General features: G+C 44.1%; 1 protein-coding gene across 5 annotated transcripts in view; it reads left to right on the plus strand.

Annotated features, from left to right (window-relative positions):
* The first annotated feature begins 1,237 nt into the window (after positions 1 to 1,237).
* Positions 1,238 to 21,222, plus strand: part of MORC2 (MORC family CW-type zinc finger 2) — a 49,119-nt gene continuing 29,134 nt past the window's right edge. For 2 of the 5 annotated variants that reach the window (XM_037375235.1, XM_037375236.1), the window contains exons 1-6: positions 1,378 to 1,537; positions 7,253 to 7,306; positions 8,811 to 8,845; positions 9,845 to 9,913; positions 18,804 to 18,894; positions 20,450 to 20,558. In XM_037375235.1, the coding sequence (XP_037231132.1) occupies positions 1,470 to 1,537; positions 7,253 to 7,306; positions 8,811 to 8,845; positions 9,845 to 9,913; positions 18,804 to 18,894; positions 20,450 to 20,558 (426 nt within the window). In that variant the 5' untranslated portion in view covers positions 1,378 to 1,469. Of the gene's footprint in view, positions 1,345 to 1,376; positions 1,538 to 7,252; positions 7,307 to 8,810; positions 8,846 to 9,844; positions 9,914 to 18,803; positions 18,895 to 19,552; positions 19,763 to 20,449; positions 20,559 to 21,222 lie in introns of those variants that run through there. The other 3 variants (XM_037375237.1, XM_037375240.1, XM_037375239.1) reach the window with 3 other exon arrangements.

Consider the following 21,222-nt stretch of genomic DNA (forward strand, 5'->3'; position numbering starts at 1 on the left):
GACTTGCTGGCTTGAAGGAATCTTTAGACCTGAACAGTTGAACTGAGGATGCACAAAACTAGATGTGTGAAATGGGTCCCCAGTGGTATGCAAGCCAGAGCTGATGAGTCTGCAGATCTGACCTGAGAACTTCACTTCCCAGCACAGCAAACACATGGACCAGAAGGTACTGCAAACAAAATGGGAGGCGAGCAACTCAAATATGAAGCTCAGTTTTTAGCCATTCACCAATCACAATTAACAGATTATTGAATTTGACTTTTCACTGCATAGCTTGGATACACCACATCAGTTTCTGCACAGACCGGATTCCTTCAGATTTTGGATCCTTAGTTCAGATTCCTATTATCTGAGACACAGGAGATGCAGCCATCCTGTTTTAAAGTCCATTTCAGGAGAATTTGGCATGCTTTTCCATCAGGCAACTCCAGTGTTTGGCAAAGTATTTCTGACCTTCGGGATTCCTGGGTTCAGCCTGTGGTTTGGAGAGGGCCAATGTGTGCGCAGAAAACAAGGACAGCCCCACTTCACTCAGTCCCTCCGGATTTCAAGAAGAGTCAAAGGCACGGGGCTGAAGTGAGAATATTCCTGATTTTATATACCCTCTCTGTTAACGCGGTTTAGTAAGTTATGGGCACGTTCAGCCGCTTCTCCTCAGTGACTCGCCAGGGCTTTCCCCAGGGGACACGGCCGCCGCTGATGGTCGCACGCTCCAGGCCGGAAGCCGAGGGGCTTCCGCGGCAGGTCCCCCCAGCGGGCCGCCTCCCTCGGGGGGAGCGGCGGACCCCGCACGGCGCCCACCGCCGCCGCCGCCGCCGTGACTCCGGGGGACGGGAAGGCCGCTCCTGCTCCGCTCCGCCGCCTCGGGATTTGCCGTCAGCCGGGCCGTCCGAGTCCCGCTCGCCGCGGCCGCCTCCCCAGCCCGAGGGGCCGCGCCGGGCCCCGGTGCCCGCCCTCCCCGCTCGCCGCCCGCGCCCGCGCACACCGTTGCGGCGCCATTTCCTCAGGAGGCGGCGGGCCGGGCGCGGCAGCTGCTCCCGCGGCGCCGGGGGCGGGAGGGGCCCAGGGGCGGGTCTCGCGGACGGCCCGGCCACCGCTCGCGGCCCGCGGCCGCCTCTCACCGGCCAACGCGCCCGTCACGCGGCGGCAGCGAAGCCGCGGCGGCCCGCGCCATGGCTCTGCCGTCACGTGCCGCGGCCCGGCCAATGGGCGGTGAGCGCCCGGCCCCGCCCCGCTGGGAAGGGGCGGCTGCGGGCGGCAGCGGCGGCGGCGGCGGTGGGGCGCGATCGTAGCCGCGGCGGAGACAAAGAGGGGCCGGCGGGAGCGGCCGGCGATCGCGGCCCGGTGCTGGCCTCTCGGCGGGGGCGGTAACCGGCGGCGGGGGTGGGGAGCGGGCGGCGGGCGAGGAGGCCTCGAGGCGCGCGGGGCCGCCGGTGCACGCGGAGCGCGGCCCAGGCCCGGCCGTCGCCATGGCCCTGGCTAATTACAGCAGCCTCAACCGGGCCCAGCTTACCTTCGAGTACCTGCACACAAACTCGTGAGTACTGGGCCGCGCCGCGGCCGCCGGGCAGGGCCTCGGTGGGGTGGTGCCGCTGCCTGCGCCCCCGGGCTGCCTTCCTGCGTGCCCGCGGTGGCGGGCGAGCATGGCTGGAGGCCGGGCCGTGGGCTGAACTGCCCCGGCCGGCCCCAGCGCCGCCGGCTCGCATGCCCCAGGTGCTTTGTTGGCCGCGGCCGGACACGCCCGGGCGGGACTGCCGTCATGCGGGGGATGGGCCTGCGGTTCGCAGAGAATCACTTGCGGGCACTGGACAGGTGCCAGGGCTGCGGGAGGCAGTGGATGCGGCATGCTGGCCAGGTGCACTCCTGCGGCCCTGCGCTCCCCGCAGAAGGTAGGCCACTGTTCCTCTGCTGCATCATGCCGCCTTCGCACCTGGGTGCTTTGTGCTGGTGTGTTTCGAGCAGGAGCATGGCATCCTTCTTTTGGTCGGCTCTTTGAAGCTGCTGTGGCTTTTGCACGTCACCGAGGAATGCCCCAAAATAAAATCTGAGAAGAGGCAAAGCTCTTGTTTAAAGTGAATTACTTCTGAGTGCGTGTCTAGAAAATGGGAAGCGCCACCAGGAATCGGTGCTTTGCAGGGTTAAGCACCCATCTGAGACCTGCCTGTTGGACCTTGTGGTACTGTGCACAGAAGGGTTTAAAAGAAAGTTTTGTTCTGGCTGAGCTGCCTTGGAAGAACAACATGGAATGACACTTGGCATTTCTTCTTTTTGATCAACTGGTCACCAGTGTAAGCTTGTCATCTAATGTTTTTTTGGAAGAGTTGAGTCTTATTGTTACCATCAATAGAAGAAGAAGTAAAAGTGCAGGCTTATCTTTTAATTTCCCTTTTCAGTGTGTGCAGGCAAGCTTAGAGTGAGGGGCAGCAGTGGTCTGCAGCAATCTAAAGGCTTCTCATGCACAGAAATAGGAGTGACTTGATTTCAAAGTAGATCTGTCTGGCTTTGTTGGTAACATGATACATCTGCAAAAGCAAGTAAGACTAATCTCACCTACACATGTGCCAAGAGCATTATGATCTGGTTTTTGTTCAAGATCAGGAAGGTAGTGGGTTATTGCACAGGAGAAGAAACCTAGTAACAGCCTGGTGTCGCCTTTGGGTCCATGACCTGTGGCTTTGTTTTCTGGCTTGGCTGATGGCAGTTGCACACAGAGTGCAGTCTAGTGCCTGAAGATGATGGACAATACTGAACCATGTTCCTGGTCTGTGATTGATCTGTGAAATTTGCATGTGCAGTGGCAGGAAACAAACATTTTTATGGATTAGAAGACTGTATGTCAGAGCTCTATCAGCAGTTTGTGTTTGCCTGCAGAACACCAGAACTCGCCATCTTATTAAGAAGATAATGTCTGTGCTGCAGAAAAGGCTGATGTGTTGTTGCTGCTCTGGAGTATTAAATATTAAAGCTACTTCATGTTGCCACCTTACTTTCTGTTCTGCGTATGTTGCTGGTCTACTTCTGGTGTGCTACATGTCTGCAGTGCATAACTGCATTACGGAATTGTTAGAGGGAGCTGGAAGCTAAAGCATATGAATAAGCCAAAGCCAGGGCTTCTTGTCCATCGTGAATGAAGAGCCTTTCGAAGATCAACGCCCAAGCTAAATGCTTCCCTAAGAATGGGAATGGAAACAATGGAAATAATTTTAAAAGCAAAAAATAGCCAAACCAAACTCCCTACCAACACATGACAAATAAAGAATTGCCCTGCTCCCCTGAGAAAAAAACAACAAAAAAAACCTCAAAACCAACCAAAGAACAGCGTAAGACTTCTGATAATAGAGACTCTTGTCTTCTGGACTATTCTCTGTTGCTGAGGAAAACCATACCATCTCAGAAAAATTTTGTTTCAGTGCTAAAGATGTTCTTATGGTCATGGAGGTAGAAGTACTTTAAAATAGCCATTAAAAATCATCCATCTAACTGTTGAGGTGCAGAAGGAAACCATGGCTTACTTTTTTCTCCTTTTGTGAGACTTACTTTAGGAAAAGTTTTAGTACGTCTAACAGACTACTCAGTCTGAAGTGCTTTACAGAAGACAGTTTATCTGGTCCCTGAACTTGAGGACTTGCTGTAGATCTTTCCAACAACTTCTTAAAGCTTCCATGCCTGACGGCAAATTTCACAGCAAGTACCTGAATCACTTCTGTTGCCATTTTGTAAAAAAATAAAAATACCACTGTGCTTTTCCAAGTTTTCCAGTGCTTTTCTTGATGAGTAGTTGACTGGGAGCAGACTTCTTAGTAGGGCCTGTAGTGAAAGGACAAGGGATAGTGGCTTTCAACTAAAAGAGAGTAGATTCAGACTAGATAGAAGGAAGAATTTTTTTATGAAGGTGGTGAGGTGCTGGCAGAGATTGTGCAGAGAGGTGGTAGATTCCCCATCCTTGGAAGCATTCAGGGTCAGGTTGGGCAGGGCTCTGGGCAGCCTAATCCAGTTGAAGGTGTCCCTGCTCATTGCAGCTGTGGGTTGGACTAGATGGCTTTTACAGGTCCCTTCCAATCCAAACCATTCTATGTTTCTATGTGAAAGTTCTTTTAGATCCTAGAATGAAAATCACTGTGTGTAAGCATGTGCAAATTACCTGTGCATTGTTTTTATGACTTCCAGAGCCATCTACTTGTCTTCCCATTAGTTTTTCTTAAAATTGAATTGCTGTAGCTTTAAGATGCTTCCAAAGCCATTCATTGAGATGCTTACAAAACCACACCTGAGCCCAACCAACTTGTTTTTGCATATTTTGGATATTTGTAATGCAAGATTGAAGGAATTTGTTGAAAGTTGAACAGCTGAAATTGTCTCCTGCCAGTAGGAAGGATTTAGCTTGTGATTGAACTTGAGTATTTTTTCTGTAACTAGAATTGTCCTGTTCAATACAGCTCAAGTGGAAGAAGATCACTGAAACAGAAAGACTTCAAAATGACTGAATGGTGGACTTGAGGAATACTAGTAATAACAGACCAGCAAGCTCCCACCCCCTAAGCTCTCCCATTTCTTCTTGTGAATGTTTTCTGTTCTGGCCTGAAATCATGCAGTGCTGAGAGGATAGCTATTGTTTCTGATGCAGAGGCCACACTTGAACATTTTCCTAGATGTAGCCTTCTTCAGAACAAATATGAAGTCCTACATCTTTCATTAGTAATTAGGTACTTGTCTGACTATGCAGGATCAGGAGTTCAACTGGGTTCAAACAAGGATGATCCTCCAAGAACTGCTCACAAAACAAGCTTTTCTTCCCAAATGGTTACTCCAAATGGTTGTTTGTGGAGGTGTTTGAAATCAGTCATGTTCTACAGAATTGTCTGACTTGACCTTTTGTAATCCAAATTTCAACAAATTGGAAGCATTGCACTTCCCTGTTCTGTTTCTTGTCAAGCCTGGAGCTGTCTCAAATGAAAGTTGGAAGTTTAGGAAGGTCTAAACCAGAGTGCTTCCGCCAAGATGAGTTGTCACTGAGACTCAGATTTTGATAACACTTCCCCCCCCCCCCCCCCCTATCTTATCATCAGTTGTACGATCAGTAGTAGTTGTATTTCAAGTGCTCTGACTGATAGAGGTATGTTACCTCTGATGTGCACCTAGCTCATGCTTAGGTGTTTCCAGGTCATGTGCAAGCTCTAATAGTCTCCATTTTGTCAACAGCTTGCCTTGTGTTTTGTTTTGTTTTTTTAAACTTATATTGTAAGTAAAATAATCCCAAGTGTTTTTTTGGGAGGTGAGGGAACACTGTCACCAACTGGATGTTAAGTATTTCAGGTACTTCTGACTGTAAAAGTCAAAACCATGGTTTTTGTTTAAGCTGAGCTGATTGAATCGGGCCAAAACCCTTTGATATTGACAAGTTCAGTGTAAGTGTTGAGATTAATATACTGAAGAGAAGATATTAGTGTATATACACTTTTGTTAGTGATAAATAATAGCTGGACTGGATTTCACTTGCCTGTAGCAAGGTTTCACTTTGCCTGTGTCAGCACAAGAGGTTCCAGTTTTGGTACATCTTCAAGTTGAGTGTGGTGTCAGGCTGTTTTTTTTCTCCTGCCTCTTGTTATATGCAGCTATGTTTTCAGCTATTTTGTTCCAATATCTTTCTTTGGAGGTCCCTATTTGTATCTTATTTGCACCTTTTCCTTAAGTTGAAGCATTCTTTAAATTCTAGAGTAAAAGCTGCTAGCAAAGCACAGTTACTAGTGCTAAAGCATGCATTTGCTTATGGATTTTTCCTGACATGGGTTACTTCCTAAATAAACTGCTGGGATGTTGATTTTTGGAACTGAATAGGTGCTTGTAGGCTTGAGAGAGCACTTGAAACCTGTGCACAGGAAATTGTGCTCAAAGGAAAGAATACCAGGTTTGAGCTTCTGTGGAAGCTTTGTGATTGGGAAGGTAGTCTTCAAAAACCATTCCCTTCTGTCTCTTGTCTCTGCTTAGGCAAGTGGGAGCTTGCAGAGATGGAAATCTCCATTCTCGTGGTTCTAGTTATAATTGTGAAATCTAATGTGTTTTACTTCTGATTGGAGCTGCATTGATGAGCTAGGTGTCATGACAGTGGCAATGGGTATGAAAGTTTATTTTGTGATTATTAGCATTATGGACAGCTATATATTTTGTGTGTGGGAAGTACCTATGTATCAGTTCTTAAGAAGCTGAAAATATGAGTAAGTCACTTTCTGTTTGGTCACTTGGCCTTTTTGTGTAGTAGTGAAAACACATTGTATGTGAAGAGGTTTCATGTAAACTGAAACATGTTGATAAAAACGTTTCTCAGGATTTGATCTCTTCATCAAGCATCTTAGAGAAGCAACAGATTGCACTAACTGTTTTTCCAGGTCTTGTAGCTGCTGTTTGTATTGGGGTTGATGTGGCTTATTGAGATTTGAAACAATTGTTAGATTTTGAAGATAGGTCACTAAGTTGAGCACTCAGTGGAGATACTACATCTTGGCAGATAATGTATTGTAATGACTTTATTACCTCTTTAAGGTTTTCTCACCATGTATCTTCTTTCAAGGTTGAGGCACTAACTAATGACTTTCGAACAGGTGGTGCTTATAAAAGGTGACAGTTAAGAGGCTGGAAACTAAACATGGCTTTTGAGATTGTGCTGAAGGGGCACCCAGCTAGATGATTTTAGTGTTGAGTTTGGGTATCATACAGTGGTGGAAGAAGACTGTGCTCCTCTGGATTAGGAACAGTTGCAGCTATTGGAAGTCTCCCAGGATCTGGAAGCATCTCCCTGTCAGAAATAACTTCTGCAAAGTGAATATGTGCATGGGGGAGATGAACATTGTGCATAATCCTTATTTGTCTGTGTTTCACATATAGGCAGTGTTTAGCTGCCATGAGCAGACCTGTCACTGGTGAATAATTAAGATTTTATATGAATTGATGGCTGGTTCATAGGTTGGTTCATTAGGTCAATATTTTTTCTCTGCTGTGTTCGTTTACTGTGCAGTGCATTTTAGACCTTAGTGAGCAGCGGTTTGTCAAATCAGACTCCACGGGGCAGCTTGTCTGCTGCGTGTCTGCCTCTGGTAGATGGTAGAAGGCTCATTTCTAGTCTTCTGTCAGTGGCAGACATTAGTATTGGAGATGTACAATTGCATTTGTTTAAAATGTGATTGAGGTTTTTCTTTATTTAAAGGCCTCTCTTTTTGAGTGTCTGTGTTAACCCTGCTAATCCTGTGTTTCATTGCAGAACTACCCATGAGTTCTTGTTTGGTGCCCTTGCTGAACTTGTAGACAATGCCAGGTATGTACCTGAAAGTGCCTAATTCCCAAGGTGAATTCAGTTAAGATTTAATTAGCCTGTCTGTCTATTGAGCTTGAACACTTTTCACTTCTAGTAGACTTAACGAAAAATATAAAATAGAAGACTTCTGTGTAGCTTAGTATGAATATTTCCCTTGGTCCTCTTATATCACCATATCTACCCCCTGGGGAAAAGAAAAGTATTATTCCTGAAAAGATAAGTTTGACTTGGTCATAGAACAACTCATATTGGAAGGGAGATTGTTAGAAGTCACACAAAATAAGTCTGCCTTTTTGTTTAAAGAAATTGGTAAAATAATAATTGCTGGAGCTCTCTTAAGATACCTTAGATAATCCATGACTCTTACTATCAAGTATGGTGGTAGGATGAAAATGAAATAGAAGCAGGATGCTGAAAAATACAGCAGGAACAGTTAGAGCTATTGTGATGCTGGAGAGGAGGCTTGATATTTGGAAGTTGAATTTTTTAGGCCACGTTTCTCAGGTTTGCGTTTGGGAAGCCTTGCATACTTATCTCTTGAGCTGCACAAAATGTTCTGATGAGGCATTATGGAAATATTTTGGGATAACTTTCTATGAAGCATCACAAAATGTTCTGATGAGGCATTATGGAAATATTTTGGGATAACTTTCTATGAAGCATGAATTGTCACACTATGTGGTTTGTAATGTAAGGAGTTGAAACTGGAAGATTTCTGCGTAGGAAAAAACAGCCATGTGTGCGCCTGCACTGTTGCCGTTCTCTTAACAGCAGCATCCTTGAGATCGGTGGGTGGTTTTCTCTTCAACCTCTTGGTTCCTTCTCTGACAAAAGAGAGGTTGGCCTTCTGGGAAGAAGGTAGTGGTACTTGGCTGGAGATACAAAGAAAAAGTGACTTTGGAATTTGGGAAACAAGGTTTTGTTATAACATGACAACTGCACTCTTCTGATCAGCAAACCAAGGGTATGTGACAATCTACATGAAAAATAAATTTTAAAATGGTTTTGAGAAGAGGGAAGTAGTGCTGTATATGCTGCTTTTTCAAACACAGAGGAGGGTGCACAGTGTATGAAGAGCTTTACTTAAATGATCTTGTAACAACATGAAAGTTTCCTATGACAACCTTGAATGTATTTGGATGGAGTTTTATGTGAGTTCTTAAACTTACCATCAGCAGCTTGACAGAAAAAATGTCAGTATTGTTTGTTTCATACAGGAGGGAGCTCAGAAGTGTGTGCTTATTTGACACCCCCGCCCCCCTCTTGTTAAAAAGCCAGTGATACTGTAGTTGTGTGGCAGTAATGTCTTGTGCTGGAGTTTGAGTTCAAGTAGGAAAAAATAGAACAATATGTCTTTTAACTTGTCTGTTAGTGCTGACTGTGGGGCCTTTGTGGATTTTGATCTGTGCAGCCAGTGCATTTTGGAAAGTATTGCATGTGTCTGGATTTTAACATCTTTACTATTTGACATTTGTATACTGATAGTGTTTTTATTGCTTTGTAGAGATGCAGATGCCACGAGAATAGATATTTATACTGGTAAGTAACTCCTGCTGTTTCCTTGCATGTCAGCAGTTAAGTCAGTAGTTAACGTAGATTTAGGCTGCATATGTGTCTTGTACTTGGTAAAATAAGAGTGAGGGTGTTTGAACACAGCATTGTGCATAGCTTTGGGCCCCTCACCAGACAGACATTGAGGTGCTGGAGCATGTTGAAAGAATGGCACTGGTGAAAGCTGCTACAAAGAAGCTGGTGAAAGGTCTGGAGAGCAAGTCTTACAAGGAGTGGCTGAGGGAACTGGAGTTTTTTAGTCTGGAGAAAAGGAGGCTTGGGAGACCTTATTCCCCTCTCCAACTGCCTGAAAGGAGGTTGCAGTGAGGTGGGAGTCAGTCTCTTTTCCCAAGTAATGAGCGATAGGACAAGGAGAAATGGCCTCAAGTTGTGCCAGGGGAGTTTTAGTTTGGCTATTAGGAAACATTTCTTCACTGAAAGGGTGGTTGGGCATTGGAACAGGCTGCCCAGGGAGATGGTTGAGTCACCCTCTACATGTAGTTAGAAGATGGGTAGATGTGGTGCTTAGGGACATATTTTAGTGGTGAAATTGGCAGTATTAGGTTTATCGTTGGACTCAATGATCTAAAAGGTCTTTTCCAACCTAAATTATTCAATTATTCTACTGTCTGTCCTGTGCAAGGTGCCTGTTGTCTTTCAAAAAATAGTACCTTTACAAATAACTTGGGCAAGCACTTAGATCAGCCTTCAGCTGAGGTCCGATAAAGTGAGTAGCTGTTTATACTGGATGCTTAAGAAACCTGCTTTTACAATATACTCTTGTAGCATATACTTAGGCACAGATTAAAGTACAGGAGAAATTCTAGTTATTCTGTTACAAAAATCTGGTGCTTCTTCTTACAGCTTAGCCATATTGGGGTTGTGAAAGTCCTCTTTGTTGTGTTACTTCTGTCATGAACGCTGATTCCATTTTATGGAACTTTCAACTTTTGCTTGTGGGAGTAGTGAATAACTCCTGTCTTGTAGAGCGACGGGAAGACCTACGAGGTGGATTCATGCTGTGTTTTTTAGATGATGGAACGGGAATGGATTCAAGTAAGTGACAGGAAGTTACACTTGCATTTTCAAGCTGAGGTTTCATGTTATGGCTTAAGCTGAATTAACAACTTGGTTCTGTTGAAAGGGGCATGTTCCGTGCCTGGATAAATGTTCCTGCCTCTCCACTGGCTCTTTCACACTGTATCATATATCAAACTATTCACCTGTTCAGTTGCAGAAAACTAATCTGGCCAAAAGAAAACTGTTTTGCTCCATTATAGAGTTCAGTCAGCCTGGCCTGTGGTTTTCCAGTGCACCAAAGTTGGCCTTGGGGATGGAGGGAGAATAGTGTAGCCAGAAAAGGGAACACACACAGGCTTTGATGGACATAAGCCATTGTCCCATTAGAGGCTCCCAAGCAGTTAGTGTATTTCCGCTCTAATAAAAAAGTGTGCCATGGCTGAAACTGAAAGCTTTGAAAGCATTTTGCCTTTTTTTCATCATTGGCATTGTGATTGAAATCAATACTTTACAATATAAAATCTCCTAAGATTTTAGGACACTTTTTAAGTGTGAGAAGAATGTAAGAAATGTACTTCTGCCTTGTCGTAAGAATTGATGTAAATCCGTGTTGTACCTAGCAGGAGAAGAACCTTCTTGCTTTGCTTTAGCATCAGTGAACAGCACTGTCAAGCCATGACACTTTCTTTCTGTCTTAAAGTTGGGTAAATCCTGTGAGGAGCTCTCTACTGGGCAGAAAAGTTGGGTTTAACTGGAAGGTTTTGGAGAAGGTGGGGCAGATGGGTAAATAAGCATTGGCTAACATTTTTGTTCTGATCCCTCGGTACTTTAAGATCGTGTGGTATTGTTGTGGTTTAATGCAGGCAACTAAGCCCCACACAGCTGCTCACTCAGTCCTCCACTGGGATGGGGGAGAGAACTAGAAGGGTAAAAGTGAGAAAACTCATGGGTTGAGATAAAGACAATTTATTAGGAAAAGCAAAAGCTGCGCACACAATCAAAGCAAAACAAGGAATTCATTCACTGCTTCCCATTGGCAGGCAGGTGCTCAGCTATCCCCAGGAGAGCAGGGCTCCATCACGTGTAACTGTTATTGGGAAGACAAACTCCATCACTCTGAATGTCCCCCCCTTCCTCATTCTTTACCCCCAGCTTTTATTGCTGAGCCTGATGTTATATGGTCTGGAATATCCCTTGGGTCAGTTGGGGTCGGGCATCCTGGCTGTGTCCCCTCCCAGCTCTTTTTGCCCCCCAGACTGCTTGCTGGGGTGGGGTGAGGAGCAGACATGGCTCTGACTCTGTGTAAGTGCTGGTCGTCAGTAACTAAAACATCCCTGTGTTATCAACGCTGTTTACAACACAAATCCAAAACACAGCCATGTACAAGCTACTGTGAAGAAATTTAACTCTATTCCAGCCCAGACCAGTACATTCTCAACCCCTTATTCCATACCATTTACATCATGCTCAGGTCACGTATTATCCAATACATCCTCATTAACCACTCCCTCCCTCTTCACATTCTTTGATATATACACAGATATCATTCCCTTAGTCTATGGACCACCCCTGTGAAATGTCTGTTAAATGTCCATAAATGTCCACAAATGCCCACTGAGTTCATTTAGTCCATGAATTTGTGCTCAATCTGTTACAGTGATTGCTCAGGACATGAGAGGTAGTGTGTTACATGGAGTTAGTGGGCACTGAAGCCCAGGTCAGGTCACTGCTGCATTTGCACTGCTTCTTGGTGGTTCCTACTATAGTAATTGCATAACATGTAACTCAAATCATGTGTTACAATAATTTAAAGGTATTTCCATTACAATCTTTACCCCGGTCCCATTGGGCCAGGTCATAGGATTTAACATTGCAATGAACTCCCCTTGCCCCTGCTTCAGCTTGGACTTATCCATGGACTGCAGTCCCTGAGGGTTGTAACTGCTCCAAGTGGAGCCTTATCTATGAGTCTCTTCAGGGGCATACCTGCTGTGGTGTAGGCTTATCCACAGCCACAGTTGCTTTGAGGTGCATGTGCTCCAGCACAGTCTTGTCCATGGGCCACAATGCCTTCAGAGATACTCCTGCTCCAGCATGGCCTTGCCTTCAGCGACAGTTCCTTCAGGAAGGTACCTGCTCCAATGTGGCCTTATCCATGGCCACAGTTCCTCCAGGGGTGTACCTGCTCTGTTGTGGGCTTATCTGTAGCTTTGAGGTATTCCAGCATGACCTCATTCACAGCCACTGATGCTTCAAGCTGTACTTGCTGCAGCATGGACTTATCCTCAGGTCACAATTCCTTCAGAAGTATACCTGCTGCAGCACAGGCATAACCATGGCCGCAGACACTTTGAGATGTACTTACTCTGGCATGGACTTGTCGATGACTGCAGACACTTCGGGGTGTTCTGCTTCTGTGTGGACTCATGCACAGGTCAGAGTCCCTTCGATTCAGGTTCACGCTGGAGTTCCAGCCTGTCCAGTATAGCAGCATAGGAACAGCAGCCATGCCCTGGCCATCTGCCAGCCCAGGCATATCAGCACTGCTGTTGTCAAAATGTTCCCAGGCACAGCAGAGTCAGATTATAAGCAGTACAGCAAGCAATGAAAGCAAAAGGCAGCCGCTAACAAGCACTAGATTCTACCATACAGTAAGGCAAGCAGAGGAGCCTGCCAGTTAGAATTTATACTGGTTATTGCTGTTCAGCTACTATCTAGCATATCCAATCAAATCTGTCGTAATCGCAAACCCTTTGAGCTCCATGTTGGGCGCCAAAAAGGGTTGTCGTGGTTTAACCCCAGCCGGAAACAGCGGCTCGCTCAGTCCTCCACTGGGATGGGGGAGAGAACTGGAAGGGTAAAAGTGAGAAAACTCATGGGTTGAGATAAAGACAATTTATTAGGAAAAGCAAAAGCTGCGCACACAATCAAAGCAAAACAAGGAATTCATTCACTGCTTCCCATTGGCAGGCAGGTGCTCAGCTATCCCCAGGAGAGCGGGGCTCCATCACGTGTAACTGTTATTGGGAAGACAAACTCCATCACTCTGAATGTCCCCCCCTTCCTCATTCTTTACCCCCAGCTTTTATTGCTGAGCCTGATGTTATATGGTCTGGAATATCCCTTGGGTCAGTTGGGGTCGGGCATCCTGGCTGTGTCCCCTCCCAGCTCTTTTTGCCCCCCAGACTGCTTGCTGGGGTGGGGTGAGGAGCAGACATGGCTCTGACTCTGTGTAAGTGCTGGTAGTCAGTAACTAAAACATCCCTGTGTTATCAACGCTGTTTACAACACAAATCCAAAACACAGCCATGTACAAGCTACTGTGAAGAAATTTAACTCTATCCAAGCCAAAACCAGTACAAAGTTTAATTCTGTTTATTAATGCTATGAAAATACATTAACTTTTTTGATATAAAGGTTTGAGACCTGCATGAAGGAATTTATTTTGAGCTCTAGATGCTTTCTGTATATTCTCAGGAATGCAATTGGTGATGCTAAACAGGTCTTCTGAGAGTGCTTTTCTGTCCACCAGTGGAACTGAAGGAAGCAATTAAGCCTCATCCATAAAACAATTTCAGAGGCTTAACTGTGGCCTTCTCACAAGCCTTTGGATCAGGGGAAAGAAATACAACCTTTGCTGCATGTCTTGAAAACTACATGTTTCTCTCTGGATCAAGAGTGGAAGGTGACAAATGTCTGTTCTAATGCTGCAGAGTCTAACAGCAGTTTTTATGCTGTTATTTCTCCCATATTATTGATTTTGTGACAAAGTGGGATTTAAGTGTTGCCTAAGTATTAAGTTGCTTCTTTTGACTGATCTTTCTGCTAAATCTTGAAGGATTTTATCCTGAGTTTAGTAGTCTGAGTTACTCTGTAAAGGAGATTGGCATGTACTGTGGGTTGTAGCACTATACATCATATACAGCAAATATCATATATTTTCTGTCATTTGCCTGTCTGGATGCTTGCATCAGTGTGGTTCATTCTGTGTATGAAAAAAACCATTTTTTTAACTAATTTTAAATAGGCTATGAAGTTCTCTTTTCCCCTTTCCAGGACATTGCTTTTCAGAATGTAAAACCTGTATACAACTTTGTTTAGTACTTTCAAAAAAAAATTACTTCTTAATTTTCAGTAGTCTGAGACATTGTTTTGATGCAGATGCATGACTTTTAACACTCAGTGGTCATAGTAAGCTTGATATGCATTTGAAAGTGTCATGGTTTAACCCTAGCTGGTAGTTAAGCGCCACGCAGCTGCTAGCTCACTACCCTCTCACTCAGAGGGGTGGGGAGGAGAATTGAGAAGGAATGTAAAACTTGAGGGTTGAGATAAGAACAATTTAATAAATGAGATAAAATAAACCGAGGAGGACAAAATAATAACAATAACAGTTATAATGAAAAGGAGGGAGAAGGGGAGAGGAATGAAATCCAAAGGGAAGGGAGAAGATAAAACAGGTGATGTACCAACTGCTTACCACCCACTGACCGATGCCTAGACAGTCCCTGAGCAGCAATCGGCAGCTCCAGCCACCCCACGCCCACCCCCTAGTTTATGTACCAAGTATGATGTCCCATGGTGTGGAATACCTCTTTGGCTAGTTTGGGTCAGCTGTCCTGGCTGTGTCCCCTCCCAGCTCCCTGTGGCCCTCCAGCCCTCTACTGGCAGGGCCCAAAAAGCTAGAAGGTCCTTCACCTAGTACAAACACCACCCAGCAACAACTGAAACCATCCATGTGCCATCAACATTGTTTTTACACCAAATCCAAAACACAGCACTGCACTGGCTACTAAGAAGAAAACTAATTCTATCACAGCCAAAATCAGGACAGTATGTCAGTTGACCAAGGGCAGCCAGGTAGAAACTTGATTTCCTGTACTGTTTGCCTGTCAACATGGACAAAATTGGCTGGGGAGGGTCTGTAATTCTAACTCCCTACATGGGCCTCTCTCTGTTTCTGTCTCTGGCTGTAGGGGTTTGAGTTTTAATTTCCCATAATGCAGGATCTACCAGTTTAAAAACATCTTGAAGATCTCTTATCTGAAAGCTGATTTTAGGAGATATCAGCAGAAAACCTTTTATTGGACTTTTCTCCCTTCTTATTTTGAAAACAGCATCAACATCCATACAGACCTTCCTTTCACAGAGATCAGAGCTTGGGAATGTTTTCTTTTTCTGCATAATAGTTTTAATTAAGGATTATTTTTATTGTACATAAAGCTGACATTGAAAAGAATAACTAGGTGACTTGCTGTAGTGCTCTTGGAGCCCCAACTAACATGATCTTCCTGAGCACACTGAAAGGACAGCTTAGAAGGCTGGGTGAGACGTCATCTGGGAGCATGAGTAAACGAATCCAGGTATCTCTGGGTGCTTTCACACAGAGGGAAGAGCTGAATGGCTTAAATGAACAGTTGCATTAACACATCCTCTGTGTTACTCTGTCCTGTTGCTGTTCTCTCATTGGTCTTGTCCTGTGTTGGACAGCTAGATCTGTCTGGTAAGCTGTGAAAACAGAGGAGAGTATAGCAAGGCAAGGCAATAGGCCAAATTTGAGTCCTCTGATAGCTCCTGAGCGTCAAGCCAAATGGCAGCTCCTCAACTAAAGTTAGCGGAAAGTATAAGTGATTAGCATTTCTAAAACCTAGTTGTGTTTGTCAAGTAGCTCCTACTACAGTTCCATTGAGAACTTGCTGCATTGGCTCTCCTAATGGTCACTAAGGATTGTGTGGTTTGAAAATTAAAATAGGTTTGTATTCAAGCTGCAAACATCTTATGCAGTAAAGTCATAAGTTATCAAAAGATCTGAGGATTCAGTGAGGCTGCAGTACTGGTCTTTTCTATAAAAGTATTGTGTCCCATAGGGAGATATTAGGATGATAGTACTGGCCCAAAAGTTTGGCTTTTTCATAAGGAACTAAATAGGAGTCAGTTAGAAAAACAAACAACAGATCTCATGCAGCACATCTTAGGTCAGGATTTTCTATACTGTCAGGGGTATCACTACTGAGGATACTTAGGCTTGAGAATTTTATCTGCTGCTTGGGCTCTGAAGGTGCTGCATGAATTTAATGAATCAACTTGTGGGTTGAAAAAGTATAACAACTTAATTTAGGAAGTGATCTCTAATTGTGTTCTCCAAGGACTGAAGAAAAGTCTTTAAGCTGCATTTTAGAATCAGAACCATAGAACAGCCCAGGTTGGAAGGGACCTCAAAGATCATCTGTTCCAACCTTTCGTCAGAAAGGGAGCCTAGATGAGATGATTTTGTACCCTGTCCCATCTCATCTTGAAAACCTCCAGCGATGGCAACTCTACCACATCCCTGGCGAGGTTTGTGATTGATTGTTCTCACTCTGTAATTTTTCTTTCTTGTATTGAGTTGAAACCTCTCCCAGTGCAACTTGTACCCGTTGCCCCTTGTCTTTTCCGTGTGGCTCCTTGTGAAGGGAGAGCCTTCATCCGCTTTGTAGCCACCCTGTAAGTACTGGAATACTGTGATGAGATTCCCCCAGACCCCTCTTTTCTCCAAGAAGAGACCTAGCTCCTTCAGTCTTTTTGCATAGGGCAGGTTCTTCGCACCTTTGATCGTCTCCTTTGGACCCTGTCCGGTCTGTCTGCATCTTTCTTGAATTGAGGAGACCAGAACTGGACACAGTACTCCTGGTGTGGCAGGAGGGATAATTTTCTGTACTTGAATCGGGACTCCTCTAGTGTATTCTGAGCTGGAGAACTTGAAAATAAAGAGAGGACTCTCCTGAATGGGTGAAGCCAGGTGACTTCAGTGGCTATCTTGTGACCCATAGTGGGGGAGCGGGCAGCTGCCTGCAGGACTGTCAGCAGTGTGTTGTGTGTCAGCCAGCCTGTGCTGCAGAAGCCTGGCTGTCGCTCAGGAGGATGCTCTGTTGCTGTCCTGGAGGACCAACAGTCAGGAATTAAACAGCTCTGCCTCCCAGTTCTTCATCCCAGGCATCTGATGTTTCTGACCAGGAAAGGTTTTATCTGTGCCCTTGATTCCTTTTCTTGGGCTCTGAAGATCAATCTGCCATCTTGGGGCAAATTCCTTCAGATTGTTTTTTCTCGTCTGTTTGGCATAGAACACATCACCCCCCATTTTTGTTGCCAGGGGGTTTGGGTTTTTTTTAAATCAGTAACTCAGACACCACAAAATGAAAACAGTGTGACTAAAATAGCCTTAAGTGAAATTCCCTCCAGAGTGCTAACTCAAAACAGCTGGAAAAAATTTGTTTGTACCTTGATTCTTGGGAGGAGGTAAAGATTAAGTCTCTTCCAAAGACAACAAGCCTGGAGCAGACAGAGATGATCCCAAGTAGTCCCCTCTGCTCAGCATCATCTTTGTCCCTCTGCCCAGAAAGAAGAATCTTTATAGGGTGCTTTCGGACGTCTAACATTGAGTGATAAACCCTATGGTCACCATTTCTGAGAGAGGAATTGCTTCGCACAATTTACCCTTTTTAGGCTTTTCTTAAAACCAGTTGCTGATACAACTTTTTGTATAGCAGAAGGGTTCCACTAGCCTTCTCAACCCCACCCCTTTTCTGACCAGTCTTTAAAACTGACACCAGTAGTAGTAATAATACTATTATCATCATCAATATCCTTACCCAGATCTCAAATATGAAGGAATCTAACATTTACTTTGTTTAGCTAGAAAACACTATAGTAGGTTGAAGGAAAGGAAGAGGTGCTATCATGCAGTGAAAGGTTAGGTTTGAAATAGTTATAGACCTCTGTTATGAACATACTGAATTGAGGCAGCGAGGTGCTTGCACAGTTGTTCTCCTGTGTTTTCACCCTTGTAATTTGTGGCTTTAAATCTGAGTGTCATTTCAATGGAAAAGGGCATTCTGACACCCACCTCAGTGATTTTGTGTTAGAACAGTGGTTTAGTGCTGAAAGTCTTACTGTAAAAACTCCGCACTAGTGGAGCGGGGTGAGTCTCCTGTATGCTTAAATCCAGCTTTTCTACCGGCTCAGCCTCCGCATAGCTGGCTGGTGGCGTGAGTGATGTCCTGTGCTCACAGCTTGTGTACGCATTTGAGGACTGTAATTGTTGTTAGCCTTCCTGTTAAGGCACTTTGTGTTCCTTGTCTGGAATTGCATTTCATTTCTCCCAGCAAACTCCATGGTGAAATGATTGCTATCTCTTGGGGGAAGGGAGAGGAATTGTTCTGTCTTATGGATGATATTAAAAGGCTTTATGCCTTGAACAATAGAAAGGCTTGGACTAAAAATGACAGAGAGCCATCATCTAATTTTGTCCTCTGCTAATAAAATACGCCATTAATTGCTGTGGTACTTGATAGTACTGCCTTTTTGCCCACAGTTGTCCTGCTGTCAGTAGTCCAGCAATCTTCTGCAAAAATTAACTTTTGTCTTATTGGTGTATTCATTAATCATAGCGTTCGGTTCAATGCCATGAAGAAAAAGTAATGTTTATCCCAAATTCAAGACGTTTTTTGCAGTACTGACTTAAGCTCTAGTGCCAATAGTTTCAAATCTGTGGTGTCAGCAGTGCAGCAGACCTGCAGTGTCCCAGGGTGTGTTTTGGTTTATGAGCACGTTGATAATTGCAGTGGACACAACAGATCATCTTGTGGACATTTTTTTTTTCAAAATAAATGTCTTCGTACAGGGCACTGGACTAGTCTGAAACTTGAAACTGTTTTTGTCAGCATGATGGCATCTGTACAAAGCTTTTGATAATGTAAATGCAATTGAACAGTGTGTATCTTACAGGCCTGTATGGTAGAGCTTCAGGATGAGACCTTGGCTTGGGCTTCTGGCCTCTTCCATGCTATAGTATTTGTGCTAATTACAGTGGTGAATAAATAGTGAAAAGATATGTGTGTGCATCTGTATATTAAAATAAACTTTTTTTGTTCCCTGTCTCTCCTTCTAGATGAAGCTGCCAGTGTTATCCAATTTGGTAAATCAGCCAAGCGATCACCTGAGTCAACTCAAATTGGGCAGTATGGGAATGGCTTGAAATCGTACGTATAACAAGGCCAGCCTCCTTAGATTATGGAGGCTAGGGTTGAGATAGTAAATGTATTTTTTGCTGGGAGGTATATATCTTTTTTTCCAGAAAAAAAGAAGAAGCAGATGAAGTCTAAATAAAGATACCATGGTTTGGTAGCCAGGAGCTCTGTGAACATCTGCTGTAGTTCTTCAGTGATTGAGAAGTCTGTCCAAAGCTGATTACAGTGTTTTGCCATTGTGTTTGCATGATGCAGAGGATACAGATAAGAGCTGGGGAAAAAAAATGAAAGAGCAGGAAACAGAACCTTAATATGGCTATGGCAGCCAGATGGTAAAATTGGAGCAAAATAGTACTGCAGCCTCTCAGTAGGAAGGTTGTCTGGTGCAAGTCAGATGGATTTAAACCTTTTCTGTTTCTCTTAAATCAAACAAATGCATGGAGAAGACAGGGAATGATGGAAGGAATGAAAGGAGTGGGATTAAGTGGCAGAAGAACAGAGACGGAAGGAGATCTTACTGGTTGAAGGGGATTTGCTAGGAAAGAGAAGGGTGTGTGCTGTGGTGAACTGATGTCTTTGAGAAAGTTAAAGGGCTTTTGTGGCTTGCTCTGACTGGCTGTTCTCCTTTACGTTGTTCCATGTGGCTTGATTATTTATGTGCAACCTACAGGGAAATCTGTGCGCCTCTGTTATCTAGGGGAAAGAAAAAAAGGGGATGTGAGGGATCCTGAGATACTATTGATCCAGCTTCAGTGCAGAACAGATCCCAGATCCTTCCTGTGCACTTCTAGGACAGATCTCTGCCCTGTTCTTAACCTTGAGCAAGAAGCATACTGTATGACAGCTGAGAAATACAGACTAAAGCCTAAACGTGCAAAAGGTGGGCTTTGGTATTGAATTAAGCCAATTAAAGAAAACTGAACTGACAGAACGCTAATCCTGCCTTTAATGCAATGTTAACTTTTCTCTGTTAAGGTTTTTTGGATGAGTTGGGTTAGAAGAGTGGGGAGGAAGATGGGACTGTCCCTTTTCATGACAACTAGCTGCTAAGTTGCACTAGCCGAAGTGTCAGTGAATCTTTCAAGTGAGACATTGGAAAATAAATTGTCTGCCTCCCAGAAACTTGTCTGCTGCTATTCATTCTGTGTACAGCAAAATTAAGTGTGCATTTGCTTTCTCACTTACATTCCTGCTCATATATTTGAAGGCTATTGTCACATCTCACCTTAGTAATTTTTTTAGATTTAGAAAAAAGCCAGCTTTGTTGGTATTTTTAAACTTTCTACATGGTGTGAGCCTGGAACGCTGCACTGTACTTCTGCACCTTTTAATTGTGACTAGTGTTAAATGTTTTGAAATGTTATGAAATTGTCCAGAGTGAGATGCCTTTTGAAAGGAATGTGATGTTCAGTTAGAAATGGTGGTTGCTGTTTAAGCCCTCTTCTTCTGCCTTACCTGGTTTTGGCATCTTATAATTGAACATAATGGCAAGAAAACTCAGCAATGTGGTCTGCTTTCTAGAAAGTGTTGTGCATCAGGTGTAACATGCAGCCTGAAATCTTTCCAGGGGTTCCATGCGGATTGGGAAGGATTTTATCCTGTTCACAAAGAAAAACAACACCATGACTTGCCTTCTCTTGTCACGGACATTCCATGAGGAAGAAGGCATTGATGAGGTTTGCATGTACTTTGTCATAATGAATTAATAATGGTGAATGCTCTCTCAACTGAACTTCCCCAGCTTTCACAGGAGAAGAGTCTATGTCAGTGCCAGTTGCCACTGTGGTTGCATCAGTGTATGGTTTTCTCTCAGTGATACAATTGTGTAGGTTCTGCAAAGTCATCAAAGATTTTTTCCTTTTGGTTTTAATTCTCTTTGAGAAGTCTCTCTAAACTACAAGTTTGAAGGGCTTGTGACAATCGCTTAAAGTTGCTTATGCTGAGTTCAGGACAAGCCCAGACTTCCTTCAGTTTCCTTTTCCCACAAAATTTGAATTTGAGATGTATTTAAATTTATTGCTTTGATTTGATTTTCTGTAAAGAATTAAAGGTGTGATTGAAGTTGCTACCCGTAGGTCATAAACTCCAGGCATGTCTCTTCTTTTGGATCCTTATTTTCTTTTAAATAAAATAATCAGTGTGGTTCTACCTATTGAAAATTTTTATATCTTAATAGATAATTCAGGCATTGTTGTTCTGTATCCAGACTCTTAACATGGAAGTATTTTTGTGCTTGAGTACAAGCATTTTCCAGGCAAAGCCAATAGTGAAAAGTTTTGCATTTGCACTGGGATAGTATCTAAGAAAGCATTTTCCATTGTGATAATGAGGGATCTCTGC

This window comes from Falco rusticolus, chromosome 1, assembly GCF_015220075.1.
Source record: "Falco rusticolus isolate bFalRus1 chromosome 1, bFalRus1.pri, whole genome shotgun sequence".
NCBI classification, from domain to species: Eukaryota; Metazoa; Chordata; class Aves; order Falconiformes; family Falconidae; genus Falco; species Falco rusticolus.